This window comes from Harpia harpyja, chromosome 9 (genome assembly GCF_026419915.1).
Source record: "Harpia harpyja isolate bHarHar1 chromosome 9, bHarHar1 primary haplotype, whole genome shotgun sequence".
NCBI lineage: Eukaryota > Metazoa > Chordata > Aves > Accipitriformes > Accipitridae > Harpia > Harpia harpyja.
This window is the reverse complement of record NC_068948.1, coordinates 27,270,502-27,295,287: the sequence shown is the minus strand read 5'-3', so window position 1 is coordinate 27,295,287 and position 24,786 is coordinate 27,270,502. Positions and strand designations below refer to the sequence as shown.

At 60.9% G+C, this 24,786-nt stretch overlaps 1 protein-coding gene across 1 annotated transcript; it reads left to right on the top strand.

The window, feature by feature from the left end:
• Positions 1-799: 799 nt before the first annotated feature.
• KCNN3 (potassium calcium-activated channel subfamily N member 3) lies at positions 800-23,700 on the top strand. Its single transcript, XM_052797313.1, has 8 exons — positions 800-1,675; positions 4,902-4,997; positions 8,517-8,935; positions 12,611-12,752; positions 14,794-14,904; positions 16,286-16,413; positions 16,600-16,669; positions 17,179-23,700. Exons 1-8 carry the CDS (start codon positions 935-937, stop codon positions 17,473-17,475), a joined length of 2,004 nt encoding a protein of 667 aa, XP_052653273.1. The 5' UTR covers positions 800-934; the 3' UTR covers positions 17,476-23,700.
• Positions 23,701-24,786: the final 1,086 nt, after the last annotated feature.

Below are 24,786 nucleotides of genomic sequence, written 5' to 3'. Positions count from 1 at the left end.
TGGCTGTTCATGGTGTATTTTAATAGGCTTCCAGTGGTCAATTCCCCACGGATTATCTGCTTCCCAAGCAGACGGCTCCTGCCCTAATACCTGCTCCTCTCCCGCAGCAGCTGGGCACGGCCGGGGGGGGGGTCCTGGGGGGCTGCGAGGGGGCGGCTGCAGGCTTGGGGAGGGGCACTAGGGTCCTATCCCCCACACCACATCACTGCGGTAGGGAGCCCGGCATCACCCTGATCCCCCTTGGGGACATCCCTGGGGTGGGGGTGGGGGGACGGACACACGGACACACAGACGGGGTGACCCATTCCCAGCATGGGAGCACCCCCTCCAACTGCTGCCTGTAATCTCCAGCCTCCATAAGGGGATTATGGGGTTTTATATAAGGGGAGGCGGGGGGGGCGCTATAGGGGGTGCCCAGGGTCCCCCATAGGGTGGCTCGCTGCCCACCGGGGACCTGCAGCCCCCTCTCTGTGCCGTCGAGGGGGTCCCCCGGGGAGGATGGGTGGGTGATACCAGTGTGGGGTCGTTCGGGACCTGTAGTCCACCGGGGTGCACCGGCGCCGGTGCACCCCGGTGGACTACAAGTCCCGAACGACCCCGCAGAGACGCAGGAACCGGGGGCGCGGGGCGGGGGGGGGGGTGTGTGTGTGTGTGTGTAGGGGGGGAATACACGAAGCGGGGAGCGGGCGGGGATGATGTCAGCCTGCGGGGAGCCCCGGCGCGGCCAATGGCGCGGCGGGGCCGGGCCAGCGGCGGCGGCGGGGGCGGCGGCGGGGGCGGCGGCGGCGGCGGCGGCGGCGGCGGCGGCGGCGGCGGCGGCGGCGAGCGCGCGGCAGCGGGCGAGCGCGCGGCGCCCATTCATGATCCAGCTCGCGGGGCCGGTGCCCGGTAAAGCGGAACCGGTGCCCGATAAAGCGGTGCCGGTCCCACCGTTATGGAGACATCGGGGCATCTCCACGATTCGGGCGTGGGGGACCTGGAGGAGGACAGTCGGTGTCCCTGCCCCTTACCGGGGGACGAACGGTCACCGCCACCACCGCCACCACCGCCGCCGCCGCCTCCCGCCGCGCTGCCGCCGCTCCAGCACAGCCTGTTGCACTCCTCGCCCGGGTCGTTACGGGCCCCTCCTCCTCCTCCCGCCGCCCCCGCCGCCCTCCACCCTTCCTCCCGCCACGGCAGCCAGCTCAACCTCGGCGACCACCCGGCGGGCTCCGGACCGGGTAGCGGTAAACACCGGCAGCCCAGCCCATTGGTCCACCGGCGGGACAGCAACCCCTTCACTGAGATCGCCATGAGCTCCTGCAAGTACAGTGGGGGGGTGATGAAGCCCCTCAGCCGGCTCAGTGCATCCCGCAGGAACCTCATCGAGGCCGAACCGGAGGCGCAACCTTTGCAGCTCTTCGGGGCCGGCGGACCCCCTGAGATCGTCGTCTCGCGCGAAGACAACCATGCGCCCGCTGCCTGCCGCCCCGACCGCCCGACTGCCCGCCCGGCCCCCGCCGCCTTTGCCAAGGGGCCCAAGCGCAAGGCGCAGAACATCGGCTACCGGCTGGGGCATCGCCGGGCGCTCTTCGAGAAGCGGAAGCGCCTCAGCGACTACGCGCTCATCTTCGGCATGTTCGGCATCGTCGTCATGGTCATCGAGACCGAGCTCTCCTGGGGGCTCTACTCCAAGGTACCGATGGGTCCGGGGGGATGGGTGCAGGGCCCTCGGCGCTGGACAGTGCCCGGTGACATGAGCGCGGAGCCCTTTGCCCCATACGGTGTCCCGTGGGATAAACATGGAGCCCTCTGGCCCATCTGGTGTGGGCCGGGGCCATACGGGCTGGCTGGGGAACCAGCGGGGTGGCCCCCGGGCCTTACGGGGACGCTGTGGCCACAGGTGTTGGACAGGGCGAGCGCCGGGCAGGGGCCACATGCCGGCCGGCATGTGTCGGGGCGGGCGCTGCGCCGGGTCCTGGTGGAGCCGTCCCATGTGCCAGCAGCATGGGGGACTGACCCACTGGGGTCTGTGGTGCCCATCGCCAGCCCAGCGGGGCGCTCCTCGAGGCGCTGTGCCCTCAGTGGTGCGGCGCAGCCCCCCCCCCCCCCATTTCTTCCATTTTTTTTTCTTTTTTTTTGCAGGACAGTGTCTTTTATTTATAATTCTCCCCCCCACGCCCCTTCCAGCTCCTGCTCCCGGGCTGCGCTGGTTGGCAGCGATATGAATAACTCTTTGTATAGACATCTGTCATGTTATTTATACCTATCCAGAGAGGGGAAGGCATCGGCACCCGCGCCGGCAGGGCATGCGTGGCACCCATGGGCGTCAGCAGGACGGCATTGCTGAGGGGGCTGGGGGGCGGCCGGTGGGGGTCCCCCTGCCGTGGTGCTGCCGGCGGAGGGGAAGGAGCAGGTTGAGAAGGGGCTGCTCGCCGCTTCCTGCCATTATCTGGCACGGGCAGTAGGGAGGGTGGTGTAGGCAGAGGAGGCGATGGAGCTGGAGCAGGTGGAGGCAGGGAGGGAGGGAGGGACATGGCTGGGGGTCCCATGGGCATGGGGGACCCCGCTGCCTCCCCACGGAGGTGCCAGGCCGGCAGTGGGGGGCTCCTGAGCCCTGGCTGCCTGCAGCTGCCAGCATCGTGGGATCGTGGGGGCTGCGGGCAGCGGTTCCCTCTGCTCCGGCCGAGGCAGAGGGATGCCTCTGTGCCAAGCTCGCATCCCTGGCTCCCCCACCAAGGCAGAAGGACGCTTTGCTTCGCTTCACTGCCGGAGCCTCTTCCTGGCAGTTCCCACTCCCCTTTGGTAGGAGCAAGGCCGAACTGCTGTCCCCCCCCCTGCGCCTGCTACCTGTTGAGCCGCAGCTGCCCTCGCCAGGCTCCCTGGGCCCTCATGCCTGGCACCAGTGGGGACCGGCAGCCCTTGCCGGGCTGCCGGCAGCGCTGCTGCCACACTTGCTGGCCCCGGCACGCCAAGCTGCTGTGTCAGCCGGGGAAGACCCTGTGAGTCAGCGCTGCTGCCATGCAGCCACCCGCTGGCCCGACCCCTGCCCCGGCGCCTGCCGCTCGTCGCCATGCTCCTGCCGACAGCCGCAGGGTGCGGGGGGGTCCCCTGGCTCCTGGCCGCCCCAGGGCCTTGGCCGGAGCCACAGCAGTGGGCGACAGTTTATAAATCCCCCCTGGCAGCCCCTGGTGGGAAACCGGAGCTTGCCGGCAAGGACGTGGCCGTGACTGAAGGAGCGTCTGGGGCCGGGGCCGGCAGCTGTTGTGAGGATGGGGATGTCGGTGCTGCCGGCCCTGGCCCGGCTCCAGCTCTGCCCCACGGCTGGCAGCCGTGCCGCTGCATGCTCCCCAGGCTGGAGAGTGCCGGGGCTGAGCCGGAAAGCGAGGATGCAGTGGCCGGGTTTTGCCTGCTCTCTGCCTGTCCCTTGAGTGTGGGCAGGATGGGGCCTCTCCTGCCTCCAGGATGGCACTGCTGCTTCCCAGAGCCATGAGCAGCCTGTGCGGCACCACCGGGGTGAAGCATCCTGCCACCTGCATGGTGCAGGGAGGATGCATGCTGGGGGTGCTGAGGCATTGCCACAGTTTGGCCAAGCCCCCCCAGTTGTTTGCCGTGAGCGTGGGATCCAGCAGCGGCTCTTCCTGCTGGGTCCCTCCAGACCCAGCGCTGGCAGGAGGCATTGGTAAATGCGGTGGATGTGCAGCAGCCTTTGCCAATAACGCTTGCTGGGAGGGCCGGTGGGTCCCCAGGAGGTGCAGAGGCAGGTTGTGGTGGCTGGGCTTCCTGGGGACCCACCAGGCCCATGGGGTCCCTGTGCGTTGGGCAGGCAGGATTAGTGCCCCCAGGAAGGGTCTGGCCGGAGCAGCCTTGGCACGAGCCCTGCCCCAGAGTTCGCTTATTAATAGCCGTTGTTTGGTCCCTGGCACTTCTCTCAGCACCAGCCATTATATCCACACAATTGTGTGGCCGGAGCCAAGTTGTTAACAATGCGCCACTGCCTCCATGGCAAATAGTCCCTTCTCTGTGTTTAAATACCCTCCTGTGGGGATGGAGAACATGGGGAGAGGGAGAGGAGCGAGGCTGAAGGCAGCCCGGCACGCTAGGGAGCAAAGGATGGGTGAGGTGTGCCATAAGCATGCCAGGTATCAGTGTGCAATGAGCATGCTGGGTCTCAGCATGCCATGAGTGTGCTGGGACTCAGTGTGCCACAAGTGTGCCAGGTCTCAGTGTGTCATGAGCATGCCAGGTCTCAGAGTGCCTTGAGTGTGCCAGGTCTCGGCATGCTGGGGACGGATGGGGTGGAGGTGCGGGATGGGTGTGGTGGCAGAGCAGGTTGGTTTGGAGATAACACCTTGGTGAGGGGCTGCCAGTGGTTGGCGGGTGCCTTGGCACCAGTGGGGCCAGATCGTGGCTGGCGGCAGCATGAGCTTGTTGGCGACCGAAATGGGGTCCAGAGGGCAGCCCGTGGGAGGGGACAGTGAATCCTGCTCTTCCTGGTGGGGTCCTGGGGAGCAGCCGCTTCAGCCACCAGTGAATCAGGGGCTGCTTTAATTTACATAGAGCTAATTAGCAGGAGGATCTAATTAGACCATCCATTAGGCTACCATAATATTGGGCTCATGCTGGATGCAGCCAGGGCACTGGTGTCGCATGTGCCGGCAAGGGAAGGCTGGTAATTACACTTGGCAGAATCGGATTAAAAAAAAACGTTTTGGAGAAAGGGCTGCTCTTGCCTGCGGTGCCGGTGGTGCTGGTGGTGCCCTCGCTATCGTGCCGAGCCATGTGGGGTGGGAGCTGGGGCGGCTGAAGTGCTGGCGGGGGGGCAGCATCTCCCTGGGGGTGTGGAGCCCAGCGTGGTGGCCAGCGCCAGCAGGGTCCCACGGCCGTGTCCCCCTAATGCCCGTCCTGTTCTCGCCTTGCAGGACTCCATGTTCTCCCTGGCCCTGAAATGCCTTATCAGCCTCTCCACAGTCATCCTGCTGGGTCTCATCATTGCCTACCACACACGGGAGGTGCAGGTAGGTCCTGGTGTCACTGGTGCCAAGCAATGGACTGCCAGGGTGGGTGGCCAGGGCGGGCTGCGGGATTTGCCACCCAACCCAGAGGGATGGAGTACCTGAGCTCACAGCCTGCATGGAGCCTCCTCCCTCCTTGCTGGGGTCTTGGGGGGCAGTGAGGCTGGGCACTGAGGGGTCTGCCCGAGTGCAGCATGCCTGCAGGGAGGAGGCTGCAGCCAGGAAGGGCTCGGACCAACTGAGGTGCCAAGGAAAGCTGTGAAATCCTTTCCTAATCAGGGCTGCCCACTCTCTTCCTCCCAGCCCTCCCTGGCTTTGCTGGGAAATGACAGGGCTCCCAGTTTGCTCCAGGAAGGCTGCGCTTCCCCATGGAATCTGGCTTCGGCACGATGCCGGCGCATTTTGGGGACAGGAGGAATGAATCCCCAGGCAGGAGAAGGAGCATCCTGGGAAGGGACGCTGAAGTTCCCTGACCCTGCATTTCTGGTGTTTTGGTGCACGAAAGATCCCACCTCATCCGGCTCGAGGCTGGGGGCTGGGGCAGCTTTGCTGGCCGGGGGGCTGGAGGCAGGCACCCTGCTCCCTGCCTGCCTCCTTGCCTGCAAGGGACCTTCCCGGGAGCCCCCCTCTCTGGCTCAGCCTGCCGGCACGGGGACCAAGCCCAACGGTGGGTTGCTCAAAGCAAATATTTGAGAGTTCTGTTTTTTGCTAGAATAATATTTACCCTGGGGTGGTGGCAGCTGGGGTCAACTGGGTGGGCCATGCCCCGACACTCACCGGCTTCCTCCGCTTGTTGTTCTTGGGAGTGGGTTGTGCAAACACAGCATCCACCCGAGTGGCGTGGGGCTTCCCGCCACTCCAGAGCCAAAATCCCTGCTGCTGTCCCCCCCGCGGGGTCCTGGTCCCCGAGCATGCGTGTCGTGCCGGTGCGGGCGCCAAACCTTGTCACGGTCCAGCTGTGTGGCTCCAGCTGCTCTGCTGGGCCGGTTACACTGGCAAGGAAGGGAATGAGATCGGTTTGACTTGATTTGCTCCAGACAAAGCCGTGCTGGCTGCTGATCGCCCTATTATCTTTTAGGTGCTTATAAAGGGATTGCTGATAATCCGGCCGGGGTTGGAAGTGGGGCTGACAGAGCTGTAAATCCTCAGCTTCTTGTCCCTTTTGCCTAAGGGAGGGCTGCACTTACCCCGCTGCAGCACTGCCAGACCTCCCTGGCCTTCAGGAAAGACTTGACAGTGGCTTCGGCCTCTTCCCTCAGTCTTAACTGCATTAACTGCTCAATCCTTCTGGACATCTGCAGCTCTTCCTGTGCCTCAGTTTCTCCAGGGCTGGGGTATCGCTGTGCCTGGGGTCCTGGGTCCAGCTCCTGGGGTCCTGAGTCCAGCTACTGGGGTCCTGCCTGTCCCCTCCCTGGCTGCCTACACCCACTGTCACCCGATGGGCTGGGATGGCACAGGTCCCCGGGGTGCCCCTGTGCCCATTGCCTGCCAGCCAGGGCTGCAGGTGAACAAGATCCTCCAGCTGCGCCCCCCACCCCAGCTTCCCGGCTCTGCTTTCTGCTGCAAGGCCACGAGCTGCTGCTCATTGCGTGTGTCACTTGGTCTTCATTAGGCTGTGTGTGCAGAGAGCTGCCAGCAGCGCTGCCAGGTCCTCGCCTTCCCTGCACCCATGGGCAGAGGTTGACCCGCCCCTGGTGGCACCGGGCTTGGCACCCTGGAGATGACTCTGGTCTGCACCCTGGAGCAGGGTCTGGTGCCCTGGCGTCGTACAGAGCATGCTGTCCCCTGCCAGCGCCACATTTATCGCCACGGCGCATGATGGAGTGCGGTGCTGGTGAGGCTGCTGGCTCCAGCTGGGAGGTTTTGGGGGGGCACAGCCCCCCTCATCCCTGCCCTCGGCATGCTCAGGGCTCTTTGTGCATTTAGTTTGGTGAAGCTTTTTTCCCCGCGTGGCTTCTCGGCAGCTTTCCTTGTGCTTCGCTTGTCTGGAGCTGCGATGGCCAACATTCTTGCTCCTTCCCCTGCCGGAGCTTGTGCTGGGGGTGCCCCGTCGGGTACCGCTGGACCACGCCGGGGTTTCCATGGAAACCTGCAGCGATGCACCGCAGGTGCAGGGCTGAATGGGTCTGGCGCAGGGGGAACCTGCCCAAATCCCCCTTGTTCCTTCCCTTCCCTTACCTGGCCCATTGCAAACACCCCACACGCAGTCAAAAGGCTCCCTGCCTTTTTCCTCTTGCTAATTTGTTTATTTTTAACACCCTTTTCCAGGAAGGAATGGGCTGTCAGCTTGCTAAATGCCTGAGGATCTCCCTTGACAGCTTGGAGCATTTTTATAAACAATTTCTCAAACAAAGCAGCTAAAAGGAGCAGAGCTTTCCAAACAGAAAGGGAGGTGGCCGGGGACAGCAGCTCCGTGAGTCAGTCCCGGCGGCTCTTGTCGTCCCCGGGGAGAGCCCTGTGTGCCGTGCCGTGCCAGCAAGGCGGCTGGCGCAGGTGCACTGGGGCCTCCAGCGGGGTGGGAGGGTTGTTCCCGGGCGAAGAGCCAGCCGGGGCTGTGCTCCCACCCACCGCCCGGGCTGGAGTGGCCACGAGAGCTCCTGACACCCCCGGGATGAGCCAGTGTCATTCTGCGCTTTGCAGGGTCGAGGACATGCTGGTGACGGTAGCGCTGGCTGCCACATCCCCCTTGGATCCCTTCCTAGCGGCGTCTTTGCCAAGCATTGCTTGCGGAGAGGCCCCGAGCACGTCCCCGCTGCTGTAGGTGACACCAGTGTCCCTGTTGCACCAGGGACAAGCTGATGGCAGCCTTGGGACAGACCCGCCAAGGCAGGATGGGGTGGGTGACCCCCAGGGGGTCTGGCGGTGTCCCGAAGGGGCCAGCCCAAGCTGCTATCCCCCCCAGCTCCTGCAGAGACCCCCACTCCATCGACGGCAGTGGGAGAGGAGCTGGTACCCAGGATGAACTGGCGGTTGCCATGACAACCGGATCCCATCGCTGCCAGCGGCTGGGTGTGCTGGCTGTGGTGTTCCCTCCCCAAAAGTTGCCCTGGCACCTGGGGCGTGGTGGCTGTCATTGACACTGGTGCAGTGCTGGCAGGAGCAAAGAGGCTGGGGTGGCTTGTGCCGGTGCTCTGCGGCATGATGGCTCACCCAACTCTGTGCCCTGGGCGACGAGGCTGTGCTGGGAGGTGGGCTTCTGCCAGCTGGTGTGCAGGAGTGGGTCGGAGCGAGCTGTCTCCTTGCTGCACCTGGGTGTGTGCTTGAGGCCGGGCAAATTAAAGCTTTCTGGGGTGTCCCCAGTGCCATAACCGTCCTCTGAACAAGCAGGCAGAGCAGCGGAGCGGATGGCAAAGGCTCATTCCCACCTTTTCCTTCCTCTGCCTTCCCCAGCCCTCCTGGCTGAAGCCATCCCCAGCTCCACGGGGCTCTGGTGTCCATGCCCCGCCACTGCCCATGGTGGGATGCTGGTGGGGCAGGGTTGGCCAGGGCCACTGGTAACTCTGTGGTTTTGTGTCCTGGTAGCTCTTTGTGATCGACAATGGAGCTGACGACTGGCGGATAGCGATGACGTACGAGCGCATCCTCTACATCAGCCTGGAGATGCTGGTTTGTGCCATACACCCCATCCCCGGGGAGTACAAATTTTTCTGGACAGCCCGCCTGGCTTTCTCCTACACACCTTCTCGGGCAGAGGCGGACGTGGACATCATCCTGTCCATCCCCATGTTCCTGCGCCTCTACCTGATCGCTCGGGTGATGCTGCTGCACAGCAAGCTCTTCACTGATGCCTCCTCGCGCAGCATCGGGGCGCTCAACAAGATCAACTTCAACACCCGCTTTGTCATGAAGACTCTCATGACCATCTGCCCCGGGACAGTGCTGCTGGTCTTCAGCATTTCCCTCTGGATCATTGCTGCATGGACGGTCCGGGTGTGTGAGAGGTGAGAGGGATTGGGGCTGTGGGGAGGGGGAGGTTTGGGATGCATGGCGGTTCGGGGTGCTCAGTGGAGCTGCGATGTCCCAGCACCCTGTGGGAGGGATGCAGAGATCCGGGGGCTCAGCAGCTGCAGGTTCCCACCAACGAGCCCCCATCCCGGGCAGGAGGCAGAGGCAGGGACAGCCCTGTCCTCGCAGCACAGTGCCTGGGGACAGGCAGGGTCCCTGCGCAAGGGAACAGTGTGCAGTGCCAGCTGGCACAGGACCCCCAGGAGGGCAGGTGGGGGACGCGGGGAGTGGTGGGAGCTGGCGGAGGCTGTGCGGGGAGAGGCCAGAGGTGCTGCAAGGCTGGCTAGTGGTAGTGCCTGGCTCGGGCTCTGGCACCGCTGCGAGCGACTGCCATGACAACACCACAGTGACAAACCCACTGCCGGATGGCATCACGCTGGCATCGGCATGCTCGGCACGCGGGGGTTGCTGTGGTGACTGGCTCCGGTGGGTACTGTTGTGCTTCCATCTCTCGAGGATGTGCCAGCACCCCTTTGTCCCCTGAGAGGAACGAGGGGGCTGTGGTGGAGGACCCCCAACCCACTCCAGCACTGTACCAGAGGGGTTTCTCCCTGGCCATGGTGCAAAGTGCTGGTGGCACCCATCCATCCCAGGGCAGGGAGGGCAGGTGCCCCGCAGGGTGTCCTGTGTCCTGTCCCAGCACAGGGCCATCCCTGTCCCGAAGAGGCTGAGCTCGATGCCGTACTGCCATCAAAGCATGGCTAATTGCCCCGGAGGCCTCTCGGAGCCCGGGCTGGTCTGCAGGAAAGTACCCAAAACAACGCATGCATTACGACTTGGTGTCTGAGGATTAGTGAAGTGAAATCCCTTTAAGTTGTTGCAGCAGCTTTGTGCCTTCCTTGGAACTGAGTTGCGAGGGATCACACCAGCCAGCACCTCTGGGTCCCCTGGGACACCCAAGCTTGCTTCTGGGTGCTTGCAAGGTGGGAGGAAGGCCACCCCTCCTCTTCCCCTGGGTGGGACCCATCGTGCTGGTCACCCCGTGAAGGGGCATTAGAGCAGCTTTAAGTACCGTGGCAGCGGAGTGGAGTAGCACGCTGAGATTTTACAAGCTTTTACAGGCTGTATTTGCCTTCCTGCCTCCCTTAATGATGCTCTCAGGATGTGCTGGATAGTCGTGTGCTACTTAATTGTGTTTGGGAGATTTTTATTTCTGCCTCCTAAACAGGGAGCGGGCAGACAGGCTCCCAGGGGATGCACAGGGGGTTGATTCTGCACCTGGGGGGCTTAGGCTGGAAAACGCAATGTAAATAAAGAACCATTAGCGACAAAAAAAAAAGATAGAAATGACGCAGACGAGGCGCTGCAGATCACCAGCACCACAGCTGCCATGAGCTGCCGCTACCTCTGTCTGTCTACAGAGTGGCAGACACAAACCCGCGCGGGCACCCGGCCGGGCTGGGGATGCACTGACCTGGGGGGTTGCAGGACCTGAGGGGATGCAGGACCTGGGGGGATGCACAACCCCTGGGACATGCTCCATCCCTGAGGGATGTACCGTCCCCGGGGCATGCACCGGCCCTGGGTGCTGCATAGGTCCTGCAAGGGCCACACAAGCCATGTCCCTGTGTCCCCAGTGATGGCAGGTTGCTGCACCGGCACTGGAAACCAGTTTGCTGTGGCTTGCAGGACCATCCCAGTCAGCACCCGCTGGGGCTGCGCAGCTCGGAAATGGCTGTGCCGCTCCAAGACACAGTCCCCGGCCTGGGGTGGCATGGTCATGGCACGTCCCCTCAGCACTGTGGGCTGCTCCAGTGCCCGCGGGCTCAGCATCGCTGCTGGGCATCCTCCCGTGCATGCCGGGGGGGGCCGCAGCTCTCCAAAGGCAGCGAGTTGCTTAGCAACCTCGCCCGCTCGCCCGGCCGCTGCGCAGAGCTGCCTGCGGTGCCGGCAGTGCTGCCGGCCTTGCCCGCCGACGGCATGCACGTGTGCTTGCACGTGTGCATGCACGTGCAGCCAGTCCTGCTCCCCGGGGTGAGGGTGCAGCCAGCCCGGAGCTCCCTGGCAGTGCTGCCCAAACCGATGGGGTCAGGTCAACTGAGCCGGTGCTGCCGCAGCATCCTGGTGTGGTGATGCTCCGCTCGGTGGTGGCATGAGGCAGGACCAGGGTGATGCTCGTGGCAGCCCCGCCGGTGGGGAGTGGCTGTGCCCTTAGTGGGGGGCAGGCGGACGAGGGGGCAATGGAAACTGGCGCTGGGGTCTAACAGATTGTGGCAGCCTTCGGTGTGACCGGGTGGCCCCTCTTCCTGCCTGCACTGGCTGTGGCATGTGCCAGCTCCTCCTGTTTATCAGCTCCTTCTGCTCAAAGTGGTTCTTGGCAGAGAAAAACGTCTGTCTGTCTGTCTGTCTGTGCCGTAACCCCCTTGCCCAGCATGATGCTCCCAGGGTCATCCCCGTGGCTCGAGAGCTCACATCCTGTGGGCTGGGCTGGGCTGCGCCTTTCCCAGGGGAACACGCTGGCTGGGATGGAGGGTGCGTGCCACTGCTGGTGCTGGATTTCGGGGAGCCCTTGCTGTAGCTGTGGTGGTGGGCTCTGGCTCCCCTGGCCAGCCCTGCCCAGAGTGCGGCAGTGGCCCTTGCCATGGCTGAGGGCACTTTCTCGTGCACCAGGATCTTTCGAGTCTCCAGTTGCTTGGGGGGGGAAAACATTTCGGAAGAGGAGAAAACCCAACCGCTCCAGGAGCGAGGAGCTGGGATGAACCAGGGGGCATTGCCAAAAGCTCCATCTGGTTTCCCTCTAATGATTTCGTGAGGAGGCAGGGAGAAGCCTGCCAGGGAGAGGGATGCATGCAGGCAAGAGGGTGACCATCCTGCCCGTGGTGGGGCAAAGGTGCTGCCTGCCCCTGCCCACCCTGGGGCTTGGGGCTGTCCCACTGTGGGCTGGGCCAGCCCCTGCATCCCCTGGGAAGCATCCCCACGCTGCTCAGCTGGGCTCGTGCTGGCCCTGGGGAGCCGGAGGCAGCCGAGGCCCCTGGTTGCATGTTTGCTGGAAGAGCCGCAGCCGGATGCTGGGCTGGCCAGGGCGGTCACTGACCGCTCAGCAGGGACATGGCCATGGAAAGTCTGCAGTATCCCCAAAGCTGTGGCTGCTCCATGTGTGCTTTGTCTCGAGCATATGAGCCATTCCCCTTGCGCCGTCCGAGAGCCAAGTGCATGCTGGAGGCTTGGCAGGATCCGTCCCTGGTGGTTCTGCTGGGGCTGCTGACAGCACTGTCCCCTGAGGCAACGCAGGGGGAATGGGCTCAGCCCAAGCTGCAGCAGCAAGGGGATGCGGAGGACGCTGGCGGCGAGCTAGCGCGGTCGGGGGCTTTGCAGAGCTGCAGCTGTTTCTCCCATCAGCTGGCTCTCACCACCACGTGGCACTGGGGACGCAGGCGGCAGGACCGGGATGTGGTGACAGGTCTGACCGAAAACAGAAGCCCTTTCCGTTGAGTTTTTGCTCTGATTTTGTCCATGTGGGTTTTCTGGTGGCAGAAATTGTGCAACCACTGCTGCTATTGGGCAGCCTGCCACGTTATTAATCCCTATTCCCCGTGCCCAGGTGCCCCTGTTGCTCCCCGCAGCTGTCCCTGTCCCCTGCCATGACACTGATGCCCCTGTGTCCTTGGCAGGTACCACGACCAGCAGGACGTAACCAGCAACTTCCTGGGTGCCATGTGGCTCATCTCCATCACCTTCCTCTCCATCGGCTATGGTGACATGGTCCCGCACACCTACTGTGGGAAGGGTGTCTGCCTGCTCACCGGCATCATGGTAAGGGCCGTGCTGAGCTGGTCACCTGTCCCTCAGGCTCTGCCTGTCCCTGTTGCGGCAGCAGGGCCACCGGATTTTATGGGGACCCTCTTCCCAGCTGGCTTGTCCGTGCATGAGGCATAATGGCTTCAGCTCCAAGGTCTTGCAGCCTGGACGCTGATAGAGCTGTAATTGCAATTACTGTAAGCACAGTAATTAGCAGGACATGGCAGTTTGGTTAAGGAGGTGAGGGTGCAGGCTGGCTGCGTGCCTGGTGGGTGCTGCAGTCCTGCGGGGCACAATGTGGGATGCCAGCTGGTCCCCTGCCCCGCAGTCCCCACTGGTGAATTCGGGGTGGATTTGGACACGCGTTCGGCGAGGGAGTGGGGAGCCGGACCACGGTGGGGTCGGGGATGTCCCCAGGGAGCAGAGGGGCCGCTGAGCATCCCTTGGCTGTCCCCATTCACGCCACCTGGCTTCCATTGCCCAGAGCGATCCCAAATGCTGCTGGCTCCCGTTGAGAGCCGGGACCAGCTGGGAGCCCTCCACTCCCCCGCGCTCCCGCCAGCATCACTGCTCTGCCGTGGCTTCATTTCCTTATGGTTAAAAGGTCACCATCCTCTGGCATACTGCTCCAAGGCACCCATGAGATGTCCCGGCTTCCAGGGCTTTCCAGCCAGGGCGGCCAAAGGAGCGGCCGGGGGCCCTGTGGTCACAGCTCCTCTGCGGATCTACCCCAGCACCCAGCACCCAGCACCCCAGCTCTTTGGCTCCAGGCCCTGGGAGTGGAGCTGTTCCCCCCCCTTTCCCACCTGGGGCAGCCCAAGCTGGTGCCCAGCACCGGCTGGGCTCAGCTCTGCCACTCTGTGCCCCGCAAGAGCTGTTGGCTGAGGTGGCTCTGCTGGCGGGTATTAATTTTATATTAACTGCAAGTCTTTGACCTGTCTCGTATGAGGTTGGGCATCAGTGAGGCTGATGCTGCTGATAGGAGCCAAGCAAGGGAGAAAATCCCTACTGGGGGGGGAAAGTGGCGTTTCCCAGCAGCACGGCGCAGGAGAGTGGCCAATGGCTTGGCCAAGGGGGTCCCAGTGCCACGGGCTCCCAGGGCTCGCGCCCAGCCAGTGGTTACTTTGAACTGAGACACCATCCAGCAGAGCGTGCCCCTCTCCCGGCGCCCATCTGGCAGCACAGCCCCCACCCTGCCGGGGCTGGGGACCCCCACGACCGCTGGGGCTGGGGGCTCCGCTGGGCTGCCGGAGCCACAGGACTGGGGTTGGCCGCCCCACAGGGAAGAGAGAAGTGGTGGGAGCCGAGAGCACACAGCAGGACCTTCGGGGATGCTAAAGGATTCAGCTCAGAGCATGATGTTAATTAATGACTCTTTAATAAATTAAGGAGCATTTGCCAGGATCATGGGCCTCTGCCAGAGTGCCGGGAGGGGGGAAGCAGCTCATCTGGTATGGGCAGCGGCAGGCAGAGTGCAGGAGCACCGCAGGGAGCAGAGGCTTGGCACCTTTGCTTTCTGAAGACAAATACGTGCCAGAGATGATGGCTATGGCATGGATCCGGCCCTAATCGCTGGGATAAGCGACCTTCCAGCTGTCGCTGTTGGGAGATGTGGCCATTTGGGGGGCCCCTTCCCCACTCTCCCCCAGGTTGCCCGGTGCTTCCCCACCGCTCTCCCATCCTGGACCCCTCTTGAGAGCAGAGGGGTTCCCCATCCCGCAGGACACCAGCACAGGGCAGGTCCCTGGCCCGCGGTGGCACTGGTAAGCAGACTTAGCCTGGCCATTTCTAACAGGCACCAGGGAGATGAGAGCTCACTGCTGATCACCACTGACCTCATAAATCACCTCCAGCCTCTTCTGTTAATTATCTGGCACATTGTCAGCTGCTCAAGGACACCCAGGCTTTGTGATGTCTCCTTGTTAGGGTAATGTGGGTGGGAGGCCATGGAGCTTTACTTAATTAGGGGTTTGCAATGGTGAGGGTGGGAGTGCTGCTGTTGCATGAGGGTGCTAGAGGGTGATAAACCGTTTCTGTGACTTATGTCCCTGCACAGGGTGCTGGCTGCACGGCACTGGTGGTGGCTGTGGTGGCCAGGAAGCTGGAGCTCACCAAAGCTGAGAAGCATGTCCACAACTTCATGATGGACACGCAGCTGACAAAGCGGGTAAGGTGCTGCGGGGGGGGGGCAGCAGGACTGGGAGGCTGTGCTGTGTGGAGGGACCTGTGGATGGGTATGATGGTGGGAGGAAGGTGTCAGCACCCCTGGGTGCGGGTCCCACAGGTACCACGGTGGAGGAAGGTGTCTGACTGCCTCAGATGCAGCACAGGCACAAGGGTTACAGTGAAAGCAAACAGCACCAGCTCTGTATGGGGGATTTAGGCGATATAGGATGCTTGGCCGCACGCCTGAGATGAAAAGCCTGGGGTTTTTTTTTTCCCCCTGGGAGGATACAGACTCCCTCCTCTTGCGGAGCATGATCTTACTTAGCTCAGTGTCAGGAAGACAACCGTATTTTGGAGATTCAGTGCCTCGCCTGCCACATATGAGAGCCATGCCGTGAGGCTCCTGTGGTTTCCATTCCTGAGGAGGGACCCGGAGGCTGTGGCCATGGCTGGGCATCCATGGGGTTGCTGGTTGTGCCAGGGTCTGGCATCACATCTCTGGCAGCATGTGGGGGCTGCAGGAGGTCTCTGGTCTCAGCAGCCTCGTCATGGCAAAGCATCGGCAACCCGACAGCGCCGCATGATGTAATGGGCTCTGCTTGCCTGTGGCAGGAGTGATATTTTATATAGGGGATGGTGGCAAAGCAAGCGTCGTTGCAGCCCTTGGAAGGGTGACCTCCCAGTGCCGGGACATGGCCAGGGCACTCCACTTCGCCCCAGAGAGCAGAGCCCCAGGCAAAGCCACACGCCGGCAGGAGCCCTGCCGCCCCGGGGATAGTCAAAGGCCTTGGCATGGCCAGGCCAGGAAAGCAAACAGCCTGTTGGCCCTGCTCCCCCAGCCATGGATATGGATCTGTGGGCTCTGTGCCAGGCAGATGGCGGCCAATTCATCTTGGAGTGAGCAGCAGAGCTGCAGTTTAGCTGGGGGAGCCTGCAGAAGCTGTGTCCTCATGCTGGCAGCCCAGCCAGGACCTGCCAAGAGCAGCAGATGGATGCAGGAATTGAGAAAAACTTTGGGATTTTTTTCTTTTTCTCAAGGCTTCGGGTACAGCTTCATGCACGGGCAAGGAGCCTGGTGGCGGAGCATTGGTGTAGGGTAGGATGGGGATGTGGGCGCACTGGGGGCCAAGATCCCCTGCTTGGTGTGGGCAGCTCTGCCTGCCCTTGCTCCTGTTCAAGCTGCCTGTGATCCCTTGCAAAGGTGCAGGAGACCATGTGGGAGCAGAGCTGAGTGCCTCGCTGCAGCTGGGGCGAGTCAAGGGCTCTTGCAGCACCGGCTCACGAACCAGTGGCTCACAGCAGAGCCAGACCGGTGTCTCCATGAAATCCCATATGCCAGTGCAGCCAGGGCCAGTGACCTGCAGCCAGTTCTCCTCTTGCAGATTAAGAATGCGGCAGCCAACGTCCTGCGGGAAACGTGGCTCATTTATAAGCACACCAAGCTGCTGAAGAAGATCGACCACGCTAAAGTCAGGAAGCATCAGAGGAAGTTCCTACAAGCCATTCACCAGTAAGGGGCTGCGTGCTGGGTGGGGGGGCTGGGGGGATGCTGAGCCCCAGCCCCAGGTGAATTGTGGTCCAGCTGCTGGCAGGGGTGTGGGGACAATTTCCCATTGCCTGGGAAGCAGGCAGGTCTCCAGCTGCAGTTTGCACTTGAGGAGGGGATGTAGCCGCATTGCTCTTTCCTTCTCCCCAGGTTGCGGAGCGTGAAGATGGAGCAGAGGAAGCTGAGCGACCAAGCCAACACCCTGGTCGACCTCTCAAAGGCAAGTCCCTGCAGTGACCTCTTGGCTCGGCCAGGCTGCCCAAGTGTTTCTTTTCACTTGGAAAAACTAAAGCGGACCTGGCTGTCTGCAAAATGCTCCGGCTTCGTAAATGTCAGCTGGGAATAGCTGCTGTGGGATGGCTGCCCTTGCAAGGCAGGAGGAGAAACACAGACACAAGCCAGGGTCTGGGGGCGGGGGGGGGGGTCACCCTGCTTCCAGGAAAGGTCTTTGCTCCCTGCACCCCCTTTTTGCAGCCCCAGCTGGGGGTACCCTTGCTTGGCAGCACGGGGCTGGCTGCCCCTTTCCCGTCTGCCTGCACAGAGGCTGGGTTTCCTCATTTTAATGTCCCAGGTCGAGCCAAGCTGTGGTCACAGTGCCCTGTGAGCTCCTAGAGTGGGCTGAGATGGGGCGGCTCTCAGGGCTTTGCTTGCAGAAAGGGGTTATAGGGCTCGACCCTGCCAGTGGCAGTGGCACTAACACCTCCACTGTCCCCTCTGTCCCCTCCCCAGATGCAGAACGTCATGTATGACCTCATCACCGAGCTCAACGACCGCAGCGAGGACCTGGAGAAGCAGATCAGCAGCCTGGAGTCCAAGCTGGAGCAACTCAGTGCCAGCTTCAACTCCCTGCCCCTGCTGATGGCTGACATGCTGCGCCAGCAGCAGCAGCGCCTGCTCGCCGCCGTCCTGGAGGCGCGGGGGGTTGGCGTGCCGGTGGGCCCCCCCCAAACTCCTCTCTCTGAGAGCCCCATCGGGGTCAGCTCCACCTCCTTCCCCACCCCTTACACAAGCTCAAGCAGCTGCTAAAATGCAGCCCCTCAGCCCCCCCACGGACAGGGGAAGCATTTCCACGCAGGTCCTGAAGTCTCCATGGACTTTCTTCTGGTCCTCAAACTGCCGCAGGACCCTTCCGCCGGAGCCGGAGGGACCGGCAGTGCCGAGCGATGCTCGGAGCTTTGCCAACACTTTGGTATCGGGAATCGCATCCCCGTTCAGGTGCCTCTACACGTGGTGAAGGAAGGGGACGGGAGACAACGCCTCGGGCAAGCCCGCACCGCGGCGTCCGGTGGCGGACGGAAAACCCACGCTCAATCTCAGGTCTTCATATTTGAAAACAAAACAACAAGTCAGAAGCACTGAAGCAACGGAGACACCAGAGGGAGAGTTTTCCTCCCCTGTGTGGATCCCGCCGGGGGCCAGGGCGCTCCCCTCGCCCCCTGCCCCTCTCACCATCGCAAAGCCCTGCCAGGCAGATGCCAATGTGGTGGTTTCTTGCACAGGCTCTGACCTACGCTGCCCACGCTCCATCCCATCTCCTTACCAGGACCCACATGAACCCCCTGCAACATTGCAGGGCGGGTGACAGTGTCTGGCCGTAACCTGCCCGGGGGGTTCTCCAGTGCTGTGAGTGTTTTCTGCCTGGGCATAACAAGGGACACTTCTTGCTGGTCCTCGGTGTCACATTCTGCCTGGAGACGTGTGCCAGAGCTGGGAAAGCAGTGCCTAAAGGATGTGGGGCTGGGCAGGGCTGCCCCCAGCTGATGTGGTGATGGCCAATGACAGGGCTGGCTGGCCAGCCCGGACGCTGGGGGGGGTCTCCAGGTGCTCATGTCACCACCCACCCAGGAGCCCCCCCAGCATTTTGGGAAGTCAGTGGGCTCTTGGCAGCGGCCTCAGAACTGCCGGATGAAAAACCTCATCAGCTACAACCACCTCTGCTCGCACCAGGAATGTCCGTGCTCAAGCGCAGCCAGCAGTGCCGAATCCACCAGGGTCAAGCAGGGGCTTGCTGGCAAGTGATACAGTAGTGGGGGCAGGCACTTCATCTGTTTAAAACAAAGCCCATTGCCTTCATGCTGCTTCTGCTGGGTTTGGTGGGGATCAGTGGCACCATCCGGTGCCATCTCAGCAACAGCGCCCATGCTCGGCATTAGCCGCTGCCTGTGCCTGCTGAAGCGCAGCCCATCATGCTTTACTTTTTTTTGCCGGCGGTCAGCTTCCTGAGGTACCCTTGGCATCACCTGGCTACTTCTGGAACCAGCCATTTTCTGTTCTGCTTTCACCATTTCCCCCTTTTTCCTCCCCAGTTCTGCCCTGGGGTTGTGTTCGGGTTCTGCTGGGTCCTTGCACGGAGCCTTGCCTGCTGCTGCTGGGCTCTGGCTTTGGGGCTGGTGTTTGCTGCTTTCAATGAAAACTCAGCAGAGGCTATTTATATATTTTTAAACAGATGAAGTAACCATGTAATTACTCCGTGATATTAATTACACCTCACCCAGCAGTGTCAGTAATTGTAATCAAAGTTACTGTGTTACTCCAGGTATACTCAGCCTGTAATCTTCTCCTGTGTAACTCTTTCCCTTCCATAAATAACGCTGGATTTTGTGCGCACATAGGCAGGGACGTATCAGCCCGATGCTGAGGAATTTCTGTGCAAATCTCCACTTGCCGCCAGTGGTAGGTGGCTTATTCTTTGTGCCCTACAATTAAAGTTACACAGAAAACAAGCAGTAGTTAGTGAAGAGCTCTCCCCCCTGCTGGCCCCAGCCAGCGGCAGGAGGAGGAAGAAGAGGAGGAAGGCTGCAAGGCAACAGCGGGAGTACTGCAAAATGAGCTCCTGGAGCTGCAGAGGTGGTTGTGTTGAGCCCGTTGGTAGCAGGGTAGCAAGACATGGTCGTTTCCATCACATTCAGGGAGGAGAGGAGGCGCACGGCGATTGCTGCCAGCCTTTTCTGATCCTCGGCCGGCAGGAGATACTCGGCTTCTGGGAATGAGCTGCTCTTCCCCTCTTCCAAGCTCTTGTCATTAGTATAATTGCAGGGTGGGCAGGATGGCTGGGAGAGCATTGCTACCTTGGCAGTCCCCCCAAGGTCTATTCTTAGTCCTGCTGCTGCTCCCCATGTGCCTACAGGTGACCCTCAGCCCTACCTCCCCGGCAGAAGCTTCTGCCCACCTCTGTAAGGAGGTTTCCAGTGTGGCAATGGAGAAAAGGTTGCAAATTCTGAGAATGAGCCTGAAATGCAGCGTCTTCACTGGCCTGCAGGCAGCCAGCAGAGAAAAAGCTTCTGCACCTCTCCCAGGGTTCAGGCACGAACAAACTGCTGTGTGTAACAGGGCTGTGTATGGGGTGAGGTGCAAAGATGTATCCGAAGGTGTCAGAGAGCCAGAGGAAGTATTGCTGCTCGAGAATCTCTGTCACCAGTGGGAACCTCCTTACGGGCTAATGATCAAGTCTGGGAAATCAAACCAAGTCAGACAAGACTGGGTTGCTGTCAAGACCTGTCAGCTTGCTGGGACCGGAGGCGCTGAAGGGGAGTGAAGGGCCAGTGGTGAGCACTTCAGGATTGCAACTGGTGCAAGAGATCCTTGTCTTGGGGCAGACCCACTGCTTCAGTGGGATTTCACCAGGGCTGACAGGAGCTGGGCTGGGGCAGTATGATCTCTGCACCTCGCACCCCATACCCTGCATCCCCCAGCCTCACCCCTGCAACCCAAATGAGGCCTCTGCCTGAGACCTTGCAGCCCTGGGTCTGTACCTTGTACCCTGCATCCTGCACACCCCTGTGCCCTCATCCCACACCCTGCTCCCTGCACCCCACCCCCTGTACCCCTGTATTGCACCCTCACCCCTGCCAGTACTTCAACACTGTTGCCAGTAGCCCTGAGCACCAGGCTCACCAGACCCCACCAAGGCCAGCACCGAAACTAACCCCCTGCCCCAGCCCCGCTGCTGGGACTGGGGAGCTGCCCTGAGGCCATGGTGAGGGCAGGCATGGGGGGGAGCCCCCAGCACCCCAGCACAGTCCAGCCCATGGCATCCCCCAGTGCTGGGGGTCTCTGGGACCAGGGTGCCCACCTGGAGCTGCTGCCCTGCTCCCTGCAAGTGGCTCTTGGTCACCAGCAGTTGAGCGGCCTCGGTGCAGGTGGCAGCCCCCAGCTCACACCCAGTGGAGCGTGGTAGCTCAAGCTGGAGCTTCCCTTCCTGGCAGCGGCTGGCAGGTCTCCATTACAGAGCTCCGGTAAATGCTCCCCAGCCAGTGCTGTCTACACACCCTGAGAATGTCATTTTGGAGCCTGTGGCCCCAAGGGCATGAGGACAAGCAGAGAGAAGAGCTAGGACCAGTGACCAAGGTGGAGGAAAAGCACAAGAAAAAAACTGCGACGCAGAGTTATAATCCCAAAGAGATGCTGACCTTCCGCAGCTGGGAAGCATCCGACCCCATGCGCCAACAGGGCTGAACCCTGAAGCCCCTCCAGGACCCACCTAGCCACAGCCAGTCTCATTTTTGGCACAGCCTCGGTTTTTTTGCTCCACGAACCTCCTCCCTGCGCTACCTGCAAGGAAACGTCCTAGAAATGCCAGAAAAATACCACATCCTCTCTGCAAACTCACAGGCGTTTCTGTCCAGACTTAAGGAGCTTTGACCTGGGCTTGCATCTTGCCTCTGTACTGCTCGCTTCTTTTTTAACAATAGGGGAAAGCATAATAGTTTATTTTAACTATGAAATATATTGCTATATTATAAAGGTTATTGTAACTTTCAATTATGGTTTTGTACCCAACCTGGTTGTCAGCAGGCAGCAACGCCAGCCTGCTGCCAAAAATGTCTGTTTCTGAGTACAGCCGCTGCTCCCGGTGAGGATGGAGGCCAGGGTGGCAGAGGAGGGGCAGAGGACCCCAGCCAGAAAGGCTCCCCACGCTCCTTATCCTTTACCCCCCAGGTATTCGTTCCCATTACCTGGAAGCTGGCCTTTAGCAGGTCCAGATCCACATAGGCTGATGGCGCCAGAGCTTTGCTTCTCCCTAGGCAAAGATCTGCCCCCCCCTTTTCTCCTGGGGTCTCAGCAGTTTCTGGAAAGCCATTCCCCCTCCAGGTCATCTCCTTCAGCTGAAGGAGGGACTCAGCTCCCTACGCATGAGCTGTGCAAGAGCCAAAATTCCCCCTTTCCCGCAGGATGCAGGCTCTTGTGGAAGAAGTAGTGCGGAGCACAATGCTCCCCTTCTCCAGCCAGACTTTCAGCATGTTTTGTCTCAGCACGGGCAGGATCCACGCAGGCTTTGAACTAGGGAATGACTTGTGCCTAGGAAAGGGTGATGGTGCTGGTCTGCACCATACTGGCTGCTGAAACACGCTGCTCTGCCTTTAGCCTGGTGACCGGCCGGCAAGCAGGCAGGACTGTTCCTGCCTGCTTTAGCGCCCTAGACGTGGAGCCGGGCTGTGTGGCGTTTGCTTAGAAGGAGGCAGGCAGAAATAGCATGCTCACTTTTTCTTCTCAGGTCAACACCTAATTTCTGGGATGGGGGTAAGGGCAGCCCTTCCCCGGTGACCTGCACTGTTGCAGGCAAGGTCTGCGCTCCCGGGAGTGATCCTGCTCTCCCGGGGTGAATTGCTCCGAGGGAATGCAGCCGCTGTGCCTGAGAGGTGTCCAGTTCTGGCTTCACGCCCTGCCCTGGGGAGCTGCGGCTTTTGCTCCCTCCAACCTGAGGCTGCAATGGTGTAGGAGGACAAAGTCCTGAGCATGAAAGAGAAACATGATGAGGTTGCAGGGACTGCTCCATCTCAGCCTTCCAGCTGATGTACTCCTCAAGCCTCAGAGAGCATTCTCTTCCTTACCTCCAGCCCCTGAGCTGCTGGACCTGATCCCCATTGGATCAAGATCTGTGGGCAAATAAGTCTTAAAATGTTCTTTTGCAGCCCTGATGCTCCTTCCTGGCCAGTCTTCCCACATGGAACATGACCACATCCAGGAACGAGCAGCGCCTATGGGACCAATTCCTGCTGCTTTTGTCCAGAGAAACCCTAAAAGCCCCAAAGCTGGCTCTTCCCCATGAGAGTCGCAGTCACTGCCGTGCTGTCATTGGTATCACTGTTATTACTGTCACAGCTGTGCTGGCCTGACCCTCCCAGGCCAGTTAAACCCCAAAGGGTCAGCAGTGAGCTGCCATGAGCTCTGGCAGCTCCTTGCTGGTCCTCTAGACCTGAAATCCCCCCTCAGAAACCAGCTGGCAGATGGTGGCTGCCTGGGATTGTCTGGTTGGGGCTGTTCCTGCCCTACACATTTGGCCCCACTTGTGGGGTGGTTGTTGGAGGCTGCTGCCCCTTGTTGGGACATGGCTGGGACCAGCTTGGGGGTTTATAGCTCTGCCAGAGGAGAGGGGCTGGTTCCCCCCGGGGAGGGCAAGGCTGAGCGTCCCCTGCTGCCAGCTGGGTCTGGGGGTACCTGGGGATTTCTAGGGTGCTTTGGCCCTCTGCACCGCTCTCCCTCGGGCTTCTCCTGCCCAGCAGCTCCCAGCTGGCTCAGAGCCCCTGTGCAAGGGCCACCGGGTAGGTTTGCTGGTGGGGAAGGTGATTCCTCAGCAGTTTGAGAAGGGGAGGATGCTGCTTCAAGGCTCTGCACTGGTCCCAGCTTCTCTTCCAGCTCTGAGCTTGCTCCTGAAAGGCACTGAGAGGGCTCAGGGCAGCAGAGAGGGGCTTTTGCAGGGGAGAGGAAAAGCTGCTCCATGGGATTAATTATTTCCCTGTGGGATGAGCCACCTCAGAGCTCCATGGGGCACTGGACAGGGCTCTGGCACTACCTGCCCGGTGGGTGGTCTTGGCCAGGACCTGCAGTGCTGTGGGTGCTGAAAGACATGCGCCCAGCTCTGCTCCTTCTTCTGCCCAAAGCGTTCTTCCTCCCACTGAGGTCTCAGCATGCCCTGACCTGCCAATGCACTTCCCAGCAGGAGCTGCTTGCGTGTTTCTGTGGTCAGGATCTGGCCCTGGGCTTACATCCCTCCTTCTGGTCCGATCACTTGGCCGGAGGGAAGGGAGTGGGGACTGGCCTGTCTCCACAGCCTTGCCATAAACCCAAGCTGTACCCAGAAACAGGCGTGTTTTAAACTATGGCTTTAACCTGTTCACTGTAAAAAGTGCCTTGGACTTTAATCTGAAGAGGTCAGTATCTATAAATATTTACCTGTGCGGGTGTGTAAGTATGCAGCTATCTATGTATAGTTACACACACAAATATATGATATATACGTACATCTATAAATGCTTCAGACCCATCTGTTTTGCTGGTCTTGGGAGCGCTCTTCTTTTTGCCGCTGGGGTCAGGGTCCAGCTGTGGAGCAATGTTGGAGGCGTTTCTGCTGCGGTTACGCCTTGCCATAGGAAAGCCTTGCACTGTGAGGATTGTGCTGAGTGTGGTTCTTCCACCAACGGTGCTGAGCAATCCCGTGCATCCTCAGGAAGTGTCTTGGGGTCCATCTGCGCGCTTTGGGGAGACCCTGGTGAGGGGGAAGCATCCCCTTGTGCGGGGGGATGCTGAGGCTGGGGTAGTGTCTCCAGAGCTGGGAGCTCCTGGGCGCTTTGCAAAACCACGTGCACTAATTGCTGCCTCTTGAGAATCCCTGGCTCCTGCGCAGCTGCCTTGCTTTACATGAGCAGCGAGGTGTTTTCCAGCCACCTGCTCCCAAAAGGGCTTTTCTGAAGGGGGTTGGGGTTCCTGTGTGCTCGGGCTGTGGCTCAAGGAGAGAGCAGAGGAGCTCGAAGGTGTGGTGGATGCGCTTTCCTCTGGCTCCTGCTCCCCGAGGATTTCCCTCCCCCTCACCCTGGCTCTGCCCAAACATCAGAGCTGGGCTGCTCCCTCCAGCTCTGCTAATGGCTTGGTTCATCCCTTACCTCTAAGGAAACAAAGGTAGAAGCTGGCTGGGGTGCAAAGGGCACAAAAACAACTTTCACAGAGGGAACGCATTGGTAGAGAGAGGGGAAGCTGGATCCTTTCCCACTGAGCGCCGCTAAATCCAGGCAACGAGTCAAAAGCCTTGCTCAGAGCCTGGCAACACTGCACTGCAAGCTTTGGCTCGCTCCATCAGCAAGCGGGCGCTAAGACAGCAGCCTGAGGGACTGGCTGCCCCAAAATGCATCCCCATATGCGGGCCAGGAGGGTACCACCAGGCACGACCCCCCTGGCTAACCCAGCTATGGGTGTTGCAGGGCCAGCAGAGGAGGAGGGGGGTGATGTGCAGTAGTTGAATCGTGATGAATCGATAAATTAGGCTTTTTTTTTTTTTGAGCTAATACCTGTAAATCCTAAAAATACTTCTAACAGTCTGGGGGACTCTTTGATAGGTGATTA